The following is a 12,555-nucleotide window of genomic DNA, read 5'->3' on the forward strand; positions in this document are numbered from 1 at the left end:
TAGCCAGAAAGACCTCGACGCCCCTATTCCCAAAGAATTGGGCCTCCCATCTCTTGAGGGGGGAATGTTAGGTAGGTAGAATAGGGAAAAGGAGTCCAAAATGGTGGTGGCTAAAAGACAAGGAAGGTCAAAGGGAGGTCCAAGGACCAGAGTGAAGACTTCAGGCAGAACAAATAGCACTCCTGGCTAAGCCCAATTTGCATAGGGCAGGCCCAGGTGGAGGAAAAAAAATATATAAAAGGAGGAGCCAAAGCGCTCTCTCATGGACCCTCTCTCTCCTGCGTACGTGCGCTCTTCTCTCTCTCTTTTTCTCTCTCTCTCTCACTCTCCTGCTATCTTCTAAATAAAATAGAGCTGTAACACTGATTTGCCTAAGAGCTGTAGCACTGTTTGTCCAAGACCCAAGAGCTGTGATGCACCGAGGGCTTTAATGTCCGTTGCTCCAAATCTTTGTTGTGACGAGACAAAGAACCGAGGAACATACACTCGCGTGACACTTTGATATCTCTAATTTTCTTGAAGAGATCTCTAGTCTTCCCATTCCATTGTTTTCGTCTGTTTTTTGCCCTGTTTATTTAAAAAGGCCTTCTTACCTCTTCTTGTTGTTCTCTGGAACTCTTTGTTCATTTGGGTATATCTTTCCCCTTCTCCTTTGCTTTTCACTTCTTTTCTTTCCCCTTCTCCCTTGCCTTTCACTTCTTTTTTCTCAGCTATTTGTAGAGCCTCCTCAGACATCCACTCTGCCTTCTTGCATATCTTTTTCTTTGGTCACCACCTCCTGTACAGTGTCATGAACCTCTATGCATAGGTCTTCAGGCACTCTGTCTGTCCGATCTAGTCCCTTGAATCTGTTTGTCACCTCCACTGTATAATCATAGGGGATTTGACTTAGCTCCTACCTGAATGCCCTGATGGTTTTCCCTACTTTCTTCAATTTAGGCCTGAATTTTGCAATAAGGAGCTCATGATCTGAGCCACAGTCAGCTCTTTTTGCTGAGCTTCTCCATCTTTGGCAGCAAAGAACATGATCAGTCTGATTTCAGTATTGACCATCTGGTGATGTCCATGTGTAGAGTGGTTGTTTACTATGACCAGTGTGTTCTCTTGACAGTACTGTTAGCCTTTGCACTGCTTAATTTTGTACTCCAAGGCCAAACTTGCATGTTGTGGGTATCTCTTAACTTCCTACTCTTGTAGGAATCTTTTGATGAATCTTTTTTGGTGTTCTAGTATGTGTTGTAGGTCTTCATAAAACCGATCAGCTTCAGCTTCTCTGGCATCAGTGGTTAGGGCATAGACCCATTGCAGTATTCTTGCCTAGAGAATCCTATGGACAGAGGAGCCTGGCAGGGTATAGTTCATAGCATCGAAAGGACATGACTGAAGTGGCTTAATACACACTGTGTTGTTGAATGGTTTGCCTTGCGAACGGGGATTGCAGCCAAGTACTGCCTTTCTGACTCTTGTTGACTATGAGGGCTACTCCATTTCTTCTAAGAGATTCTTACCCACAATAATAGATATAATAGTCATCTGAATTATTATAAAAGTTGCCCATTCCTGTCCTTAGTTCACTGATTCCTAAGATGTTGATGTTCATTCATCTCCTGCTTGACCACAGCCAATTTACCGTGATTCATGGACCTAACATTCCAGGTTCTTATGCAGTTTTGTTCTTTACGACATCAGACTTTACTTTCACCACCAGATACATCCACAGCTGACTGTTGTTTCCGCTTTGGCCTAGCCACTTCATTCTTACTTGAAGTGAAGTGAAGTGAGCTCGCTCAGTCGTGTCAAACTCTTTGTGACTGTAGCCCATCAGGCTCTTCCATCCATGGGATTCTCCAGGCAAGAATACTAGAGTGGGTTGCCATTTCCTTCTCCAGGGGAACTTCCCGACCCAGGGATTGAACCCGGGTCTCCCACATTGCAGGCAGGTGCTTTACCCTCTGAGCCACCAGGGAAGCCCTCCAGTGGCATATTGGACACCTTCCAACTGGGGTGGGGAGACTCATATTGCGTTGAAATATCTTTTTGCCTTTTCATAGTGTCCATGGGGTTCTCGATGTAAGAATGTTAGACTGGGCTGCCATTTCCTTCTCCAGTGGACCACATTTTGTCGGCACTCTTCACTATGACCAGACTGTCTTGGGTACTACTAATGAAGAGTACATGATGAATTCAGAGCCCAAACTTGACTTTGGATAGGTTACTAGTGCCCTTGCTTCAAAATTTATTAATGAATAGTTATTTATTTTTAAAAAGTCACCTGGTTTATTTTTTAGCAAGTCCATTGTTTTGATTGGTGAGGCAGAGGCTAGAGTAACCCGTACAGTCATGATTTGGAAAAGTAATATATTTGTTACTATTAGGGATTTTTTCCCATGGTGGCTCAGACAGTAAAGCGTCTGCCTGCAATGTGGGAGACCCAGGTTCGATTCCTGGGTCGGGAAGATCCCCAGAGAAGCAAATGGCAATCCACTCCAGCACTCTTGCCTGGAAAATCCCATGGACGGAGGAGCCTGATAGACTACAATCCATGGGGTCACAAAGAGTTGGACACGACTGAGCAACTTCACTTTCACTTTCATTAGGGATTTTTTCCCATGTCAAAAGTATGTAGAGGTAACCTCTTTCTTTGATTCAGATTTTAAAATTATAAAAGGAACTTAGTGTAAAATCACTACAGACCTGTATTTGGAAGTGAAATATTTTATGATTAGGAAGTAGAGAGGCTTATATTCACTTGTCTTTTATTCAGTAGCTGTTAACACATTTATCTTTGAACTTCAAATTTGTTATCACAAGCATTTTAAAGTTTATATGAGTTTATATGCTATTTGCCAGATTTCCGCTAAAATGAATTTATTTGGGAACTTTAAATACAAAGGATCTCTTTGTGCTTTTTTTTTCTTTGAAACACAGATCCAACCACTGAAAAAAGGTTTTCCTTATTTCTTTAAAAAGAAAGTATAAAAACTTCTGAAGTAATTTTTTTGTGTCAGTTTCTTTTGAGATCATGAAAATTAGGATTTTATTTTAGGTGTAGAAATGATCTTTGTAATTAATCATGATGGTTTATTAAAATCTTTAACCCTATTAAATATTTCATGCTAGGTGTTGAAGTACTGTTGTGAAGTAATATGCTATAAAGACTAGGTATCTCTTCAAATTGGGTATTTAAGTTTAATCTTTAGTTTGTAGTCTTTCACATACCAATTTTACTTTCTTCCATTGACTTTTGATTTATTACAGATTCAGTTACAAAGTATTCATTTCTGTTTTTCTTTATTAGTGCACTCTTTTTTCAGTAAAATTTGTTAGAGCAGTTGTAGGTTTATAGACAGAGAGGGGCAGAGCAGAGTTCTTCCTGTGTGCTCTCTCTTCTTACAGCCTCTGCTATTTTCAACATCTTACATTAGTGTGGTGTATTTGTTATAGATTCTGAGCCAGTATTGATACATTATTATTAACTGAAGACCATAGTATTTATTATGGTTTGCTCTTTGTGTTGTATATTCTGTGAGTTTTGACAATGTATAATGACATGTATCCACCATTATCCTCAAAGGCACAGGTTCTTTTCTCAGCCCTGTCTAGTCTACTGATAAGCTCATCAAGGACATTCTTCATTTTTCTTATAGTGTTTTTGTTTTCTAGCATTTCTTGTTCATTTTTTTCTTAGACATTTCCATCTCTCTGTTTACATTACACATCTATTCTTTCATGCTGTCTACTTTATCCAGTAGAGCCCTGAGCATATTTATCATGATAGTGAAAGTTAAAGTGTTAGTCACTCAGTCGTGTCCAACTCTTGAGACTACATGGACTGTAGCTCACCAGGCTCCTCTGTCCGTGGAATTGTCCAGGCAAGAATACTAGAGTAGGTTGCCATTTCCTTCTCCAGGTGATCTTCCCAACCCAGGGATTGAACCCAGGTCTCTTGAATTACAGGCAGACTCTTTACCGTCTGAGCCAGCAGGGAAACCCTGAATTTATCATAGTTGTTAAATTGTGTTTTAAGTTCCCAGTTTGATAAATGCAGCATCCCTGCCATATCTGGTTCCGATGCTTGGTCTGTCTCTTCAAGTTGCCTTTTGGAATGCCTCATAATTCTTCTCTTGATAGCCATTTGTGACGTACCCAGTGAACTGCTATAAACAGGCCTTTAGAGATCTGGCAGTGAGATGTGGGGAAAGAACCCTTCTATATATGACTAGAAGGGTTTGTTAGTGAGCTTTTGGCTCTGGACTAAGCTTCACAAGTGTTTCTCTGGTTTCTTTCTCCCTCCTAGGTGGAACTGGTTGGGCAGAGTGGGCTGGAGTTGGGTGTTTCTCTAACTTCAGTCAGTTAGGCTCTGGTTAACTGGATTCTCCTGAGGGCAGATCTTGTTAATGTAACAGATCAGAATGAGCACAGGCCTTAGCAGGCAGCCATTGCTGTTGTCATTATTCCCCACCCTGTTACTAGGCAACAGGTCTTACTCAGCCATTTGTTGGTGCCACCTCACTGCCCCCTCCCCACCCCAAGCAACCAACTGTCCTGCCCAGCTATTGGTCAGCAGCACAGTGGGCCCTGCCCACAAGGAACTGTCAATGAGGGACCATTAGGGAAGCGATTCAGCCAGGTTCAGTGGTGTGGTGGTCATCAGGTGAAGAGTGAGGTAAGAGATTCAGGCCTTCTCCTGGAGGCCCTCTAGCTTACCCAGCCTTGGGCCAACGGGTGAGCAGGTGGGCCCAGGGAGCAACCTGGACACTCTGTCCTGCAGGGCTCCAGAGCCCTCACTCAGCCCCTCCACGCCGAGGCCCAGGCCTTGAGGCAGCAGTGAACCCGTCTGTGACCTAATAGCAGTGTCCGTTTGTCTGGGTCACAGTCTGTGAGACCTGGTCTCCCCTACTTGGGCAGCCTGAGGACACTGAGGGCCAGATGGGTTGGATGCCCGGCTCCCTCAGGGGTGACAGGTGGGCAGTGTGTGGGGAACCTGGCCCTGAGGAGCTGTAGCTGAGCTCTGCCTCCTCTTAGCCATGATTGTGACCTTGGAGGGTGAAAGTTGTGCTTTGGGACTTTGCTATCGTCAGGACAGAGTAACATTATTCTGTTAACAATAAACAAATAACATTCGTTTGGTAGACATTTACAGGAAAATTGTTACCGGACAATGACCTGACCTCAAGAGCAAAGGATCTGACACCAAGAAGTTTGCAACAACTAACTACCCATCCCTCAGTTTTTGCTTTTAAAGGGGCTTGCTAAAAGCTTTCAGTAACTTTGTGGTTCTTAGGGTGTGAGCCACCCATCTCCCTGTATGAATCTGTAATAAACCTTTCTTTGTTCCAAACTCTTAATGTTTTAGTATTGATAGGTGTCTCTGTGCATCAGACCCACAGACTTAGCGATTCGGTAACATTAAGAACACAATACATTGGGTATTTCAAAATCGTTTCATTTCTCCTCTCCCTACAGAAGCTACAGGTGGTTCTTGTCTCATATTTACTGTGGAAACGTTTGAGCTTCTGGAGGAAATCTCCCGGTATTGTAGAATCCCCCTGTGACTGGGTCCCCATGGTGTTTTTAATGCTTAAATTTCCACACTGAGATTTTCCTACACTTGCACCAGTTCCCATACGGTTTCCACTTGTGAGTCTCTGCTCCAATCAACTGCACTTCCCTGTATTCTCCTTTTAATGTCTTCAGTCTTGGGGACATGGTTTGCCCTGTGTTTTCTACAAGGGAAGCCAACTATTCATTTTTATGGTATGTTAAAACATGTACTTGAATCTTCTTTAAAAAAACCTTTGAAATAAATTGCTAGTAGAATACAATTAATTGTAAAGACCTAGAAAATACCTACAATTCCTGGCAGATTTTTACTTTAGAACATAGGTATCACAATACAGTAGGAGCTGAATTATCGGACCTTTACCATTTACCATATGCATGTGTGCATGCTCAGTTGTTATCTGACTCTTTGCGATCCCTTTGACTGTATATAGCCCAGCCAGGCTCCTCTGTCCATGGAATTTTCCAGGCAAGAATACTGGAGTGGGTTGCCATTTCTTTTATAGATGCTTATTTATAAGCTATTAAGGTATTTAATTCTCACAGCATTCTTTCTTATGTAAAGTATTTTTATTATCCCCATTTTACAGTTGAGGAAGCCAAGACTTAAAGAAATTACAAAACATGCCCAGGGTTTTACAAGCTAGCAAATGGCAGAGCTGGGATTTGAAAACCACATTTACTTGTGAGTTCACACTTTAAAATGAGAGCTGGGTGTGGAGGAAAGGATACTTTGTAAATGATTATTTATTTATTTACTTTTAAGTTTTTAAGTTACTGGTTGTGTTAATAGTTCTCTCTTCCCCTCTCTTCACTCAAAGAAAGGTGTTTTTTTGTTTGGGTGGTTTTTTTTTTGGTTTTTTAAGAATTGTTAATCTCACTGGTTTCTGGAATGGAGGTGAGGATATAAAATAGTATATAACTTGATCCCCAAATAAGTTGCTTACATAGTATTCAGAGTTATCTATGAAAGTAAAAGTGTTCAGTTCAGTTAAGTCACTCAGTCGTGTCCGACTCTTTGCGACCCCATGAATCGCAGCACGCCAGGCCTCCCTGTCCATCACCAATGCCCGGACTTCACTCAGACTCATGTCCATCGAGTCAGTGATGCCATCCAGCCATCTCATCCTCTGTCGTCCCCTTCTCCTCCTGCCCCCAATCCCTCCCAGCATCAGAGTCTTTTCCAGTGAGTCAGCTCTTCACATGAGGTGGCCAAAGTACTGGAGTTTCAGCTTTAGCATCATTCCTTCCAAAGAAATCCCAGGGCTGATCTCCTTCAGAATGGACTGGTTGGATCTCCTTGCAGTCCAAAGGACAGTCACTCCATTTTATCTGACTCTTTCAACCCCATAGACTATAGCCCGCCAGGCTCCTCTGTCCATGGGGTTCTCCAGGCAAGAATACTGCAATGGGTTTCCATGCTCTCCTCCAGGGGATCTTCCCAACCCTGGGATCTAACCTGGGTCCCTTGCATTGCAGTCAGACTCTTTACCATCTGAGTCACCAGGATAGCCCAGAGCTATCTATATCATAAACTAAATCTGTTTTTTTAAATAATGGTCTTATATTCAGACTGATGAGCTTTTAAGATGTGTTTGTTTAGTTTAGTCTTTAGTTTTTAAATAAAGCAGCTTCCTCTCCTTACATCATTATGTTCTAAAGCCCTCTGATATTTTACATAATACATTCAAATGTGTAATACATCATGCTGTTCATTTGATTTTACAAAAGGTTTTACAAATTTCAATACTGATAGTCTTATTAACACATAAGGAATAGATGTTTAACTCTAAAATACTCCCTAGTGGCAACAGGACTGGAAAAGATCAGTTTTCATTCCAATCCCAAAGAAAGGCAATGCCAAAGAATGCTCAAACTACTGCACAATTGCACTCATCTCACACGCTAGTAAAGTAATGCTAAAAATTTTCCAAGCCAGGCTTCAGCAATATGTGAAGCATGAACTTGCAGATGTTCAAGCTGGTTTTAGAAAAGGCAGAGGAACCAGATATCAAATTGCCAACATCCACTGGATCATGGAAAAAGCAAGAGAGTTCCAGAAAAACATCTATTTCTGCTTTCTTGATTATGCCAAAGCCTTTGACTGTGTGTATCACAATAAACTGTGGAAAATTCTGAAAGAGATGGGAATACCAGACCACCTGGCCTGCCTCTTGAGAAACCTATATGCAGGTCAGGAAGCAACAGTTAGACCTGGAATGGAACAACAGACTGGTTCCAAATAGGAAAAGGAGTACGTCAAGGCTGTATATTGTCACCCTGCTTATTTAACTTCTATGCAGAGTACATCATGAGAAACGCTGGGCTGGAAGAAACACAATCTGGAATCAAGATTGCCGGGAGAAATATCAATAACCTCAGATATGCAGATGACATCACCCTTATGGGAGAAAGTGAAGAGGAACTCAAAAGCCTCTTGATGAAAGTGAAAGAGGAGAGTCAATACGTTGGCTTAAAGCTCAACATGCAGAAAACGAAGATCATGGCATCTGGTCCCATCATTTCATGAGAAATAGATGGGGAAACAGTAGAAACAGTGTCAGACTTTGTTTTTTTGGGGGGCCCCAAAATCACTGCAGATGGTGACTGCAGCCATGAAATTAAAAGACGCTTACTCCTTGGAAGGAAAGTTATGACCAAGCTAGATAGCATATTCAAAAGCAGAGACATTACTTTGCCAACAAAGGTCTGTCTAGTCAAGGCTATGGTTTTTCCAGTGGTCATGTATGGATGTGAGAGTTGGACTGTGAAGAAGGCTGAACGCCGAAGAATTGATGCTTTTAAACTATGATGTTGGAGAAGACTCTTGCCGAGTCCCTTGGACTGCAAGGAGATCCAACCAGTCCATTCTGAAGGAGATCAGCCCTGGGATTTCTTTGGAAGGAATGATGCTAAAGGTGAAACTCCAGTACTTTGGCCACTTTATGCTAAGTGTTGACTTATTGGAAAAGACTTTGATGCTGGGAGGGATTGGGGCAGGAGGAGAAGGGGACGACAGAGGATGAGATGGCTGGATGGCATCACTGACTCGATGGACATGAGTCTGGGTGAACTCCAGGAGTTGGTGATGGACAGGGAGGCCTGGCATGCTGCAATTCATGGGGTAGCAAAGAGTCAGACACAACTGAGCAACTGAACTGAACTGAATAAAATAAAAATAGTCCATCTGAGTGTACAGTCAGACAGCCTTCTTGCCCGGGCTGCCACTGAGTTTGTTTGAGTTGTTACTAATTACTAGTTCTCACTTATGAAATGCACTTGGTTTTCTCATTCATAGGTTAGATTAAGAAAAACCTCTTCTTCTCTAAGTAGTTTGAAACTATGATAATAGAATCAATTCTCTTTGTAACCTCCAAACAGAGCAACATTTTGCAGATGTCGTGCTCAGTGAAGAATTTCTCAACCTTGGCATTGAACAAGTGTGCAGCTTAATCTCAAGTGACAAACTTACCATTTCTTCAGAAGAGAAGGTACGTGTATTTTTCTTTTTCTGGTGTACAGTGATATAGTATTTTTCCTTTTTCCTTTTTTTGCTTTGTTTTGTGACAGCCAGTTATCTTTGATCAGAAGTTGAGAAACTCAGTTAGTTGACTTGTTGGTTGTGTAAATGACTGTCTTCTCATTCCATAGGAGCTTCCCTAACTGTTTAGACACTGAAGTTTTGTACTGGACCCCACAGTAAGAGCTTGCACACATTAAACTATCTGAAACAAAGGACATTTTGGGAACTGGATTTCTTCTCACAGCTTAGATAGATACCTGGAATAATTGTGATCTAAAACATAATATTCTCGAACCAAACTGAATTCATCATCTTGTGAGTTGGAAGACACCCAGGTGGCAAAGTTTAACTGGTTCCACACTGAGCTTCTTCCCTTAGACTGGGCCCTGCAGCTTACACAGTATTCTCCCTGCGTTTTCTCCCCCCTCCCCTTACAGAGCCATCTGCAGTTCCTTTGTCTGGCTGTATAGCCTGTCTCTCCAAATTGGAAGTCGCCTCTGTCAGCCACCTGCACCTTTCATATCTGTGGAGAGAGAAGCTTCTCAGTGGCTTTTATTCTTTGGATAGGGTTTATACCTTGTGCAAATCAGGGCACGGAAGTTTATGCACAGGCTGTGTTTGGATGAAGTAAAACTTTAGTTTTTCTTTTATATGCTTTGTTGTATAAACTTTAGTTCTCTTCCTCAAGGATATTCATCCTGCTTGGGGGCAAGACACATTTCTCATAATAGTTACCAAATGAAAAAATACATGAATGTCGTGAAATGTATAATCTTTTAACATCCCAGAAATATAGAGGAAGACACTGCTATTCATGTTTAATAGATGTGTGTTGAGTTTCTACTGTGTACCAGATATTGCTATGGAATTCTGGATATAAGAAGATTGACAACATAAAATTCTTTAGTTATGACCAGCAGAACAACCAGTGAGGTAATACATGATCACAGAATGCTGTATAAGATCCAATAGGAGCATGTAGTCATTCCTTGGATAAAGATTGGCATTTAGCATGACTCCAGTGTATGATCTGAGTTTTTTTAAAGTGAGTATGAGTTTTCCAGGGAAATAGGATGGGTGGGAGTGAAAAGGGAAGCCCAGGTAGAGGGAAAAGAATATGCAAATATAAAGAGATGTGAAAGATTGATTGCATTTGGTTGGTTTAGTAAGATTAGAGTTTATAGTGTATCTTTATAGTTTATACTGTAGTGTCTATACCAGAGAAGGCAATGGCACCCCACTCCAGTACTCTTGCCTGGAAAATCCCATGGACGGAGGAGCCTGGTAGGCTGCAGTCCATGGGGTTGCGAAGAGTCGGACACAACTGAGCGACTTCACTTTCACTTTTCACTTTCATGCATTGGAGAAGGAAATGGCAACCCGCTCCAGTGTTCTTGCCTGGAGAATCCCAGGAATGGGGGAGCCTGGTGAGCTGCCATCTCTGGGGTCACACAGGGTCAGACACGACTGGAGCAACTTAGCAGCAGCATAGTGCACATGCACTATGGAGTTTGTGTGTGTAGGCACAGAGAGTGTGTATGTATGGCCACAGAGTTTGTGTGTGTGTGTGGGCAGAGTGTGTGTGTGTGGGCACAGAGAGTGTGCATGTGTAGGCACAGAGTGGTGTGTGTGGGTGTAGACACAGAGAGTGTGTGTGTGTGTGTGTGTGTGTGTGTATAGGCACAGATTGTGTGCGTGTATGTGTGTAGGCACAGTGTATGTGTGTGTAGGCACGGAGTGTGTGTGTGTGTGTGTAGACACAGAGAGTGTGTGTGTGTAGGCACGGAATGTGTGTGTGTAGGCACAGAGAGTGTGTGTGTGTGTAGGCACGGAGAGAGTGTGTGTGTGTAGGCACAGAGAGTGTGTGTGTGTAGGCACGGAGTGTGTGTATGTGCAGGCATGGAGTGTGTGTGTGTGTGTGTGTGTGCAGGCACGGAGTGTGAGTGTGTGTAGGTACGGTGTGTGCGTGTGTGTGTAGGCCCAGAGTGTGTGTGTGTAGGCACAGTGACTAGAGAAAAGATGGGAGATGACATAAAATACTTCCTGAGCCTTGTTAAAGAAAATTGACTTTATCTTGGTGATAAAGAGCATCTGAAGAGTTCTTAGCAGTAGGAGAATGCCATAATACCTACTCTGTAGATATGTCATTGGAGAAGGCGATGGCAACGCACTCCAGTACTCTTGCCTGGAAAATCCCATGGGCAGAGGAGCCTGGTAGGCTGTGCTCCATGGGGTCGAGAAGAGTCAGACACGACTGAGTGACTTCACTTTCACTTTTCACTTTCATGCATTGGAGAAGGAAATGGCAACCCACTCCAGTGTTCTTGCCTGGAGAATCCCAGGGAGAGGGGAGCCTGGTGGGCTGCCGTCTATGGGGTCACACAGAGTCGGACACGACTGAAGCGACTTAGCGGCAAACATGTCATGGATACTATTCTGGTTTTCTACTACTATATAACAACCTCACCGACCATTTTCTTAGGCTCACAATCTGCAAACAGAATTCATCCAGGGCACATGGGGACAGTTTGTCTCTGCTCTACAGGGCCTGGGGCTTCAGCTGGGTTGTCTTGACAGGTGGCATGGTTCTAACTGGAGCCACATTCCTGAGGCTTCAGTCCCTTTGCACGTGGCATCTTATGTGTCTGGAACACCCAGGATAGTTTCTTCACTCACTTGTCTGGCTCTTGGGCCGATTGTTGGCTGGTATTGTTCTACCCACTTATTCTTTGTAACTGGCTTGGATCTCTCATGGCATCTCACCACCAGTAATCAGACTTCTTACATGACATCTGGCTTCCCCTCAAAGGAGCATTTCAAGACACCAGAACAAATATGACTCCATAATACTGCCTCCACAACCTTCCCTGTTGGTTTCTCGGGGCCAACTTAGATTCCTGTGTGTGAGGTTACTATATAAGGTACGGATACTAGAGAAATGGTTTTACTAGGGACCATTTTTAGAGACTAACTCTAAAATGGTGATATACATAATAGATCAGAAGTTGGGTGAGGATCAGATGGGAGGATGCTGAAGTTACCAGTGTGCAGTAAGATCTGTTTGGTGTAGGGTGGCAGAAAGAGAGGTGGAGAAGAGAGAACAGAACCAAGAAATAGCAGATAAAATTGGCAAGACCCTCTTAATCTCTAGCATCTGGCACATAAAGGTACTTGTGGACTGAATGAATTGAAGAAGCATGTTAATTATAGTGTAGATTATTTTTAGTGTCTTGCTCTATACTTGCAGTACAATAACCTAATTTTTGCTCTCCAGTTATTCATTTACATATCATCAAACATTTTCTATAACCCTTTAAAGATTATTGGGTTATATTCTCATCAATCTGGAAGGAAATTATGTGGTTAAATACCATCTTCTTAATAGCTCATTAACTTTTTCATAGGTATATGTTTAATGTCATTATTTAGATTTTTAAAATTTTAAATATCACATTTAATACATTCTACTA

The 12,555-nt window shown here is 42.4% G+C and overlaps 1 protein-coding gene across 3 annotated transcripts in view; it reads left to right on the plus strand.

Annotated features, from left to right (window-relative positions):
* The window catches only part of KLHL2 (kelch like family member 2), a 173,013-nt gene that overhangs the window by 131,097 nt on the left and 29,361 nt on the right, over window positions 1–12,555 (plus strand). For all 3 annotated transcript variants that reach the window (XM_019977499.2, XM_070768943.1, XM_070768944.1), the window contains one exon: window positions 8,944–9,053. In XM_019977499.2, the coding sequence (XP_019833058.1) occupies window positions 8,944–9,053 (110 nt within the window). The remainder of the gene's footprint in view (window positions 1–8,943; window positions 9,054–12,555) is intronic.

The sequence above is a fragment of the Bos indicus genome, chromosome 17, assembly GCF_029378745.1.
Source record: "Bos indicus isolate NIAB-ARS_2022 breed Sahiwal x Tharparkar chromosome 17, NIAB-ARS_B.indTharparkar_mat_pri_1.0, whole genome shotgun sequence".
NCBI classification, from domain to species: domain Eukaryota; kingdom Metazoa; phylum Chordata; class Mammalia; order Artiodactyla; family Bovidae; genus Bos; species Bos indicus.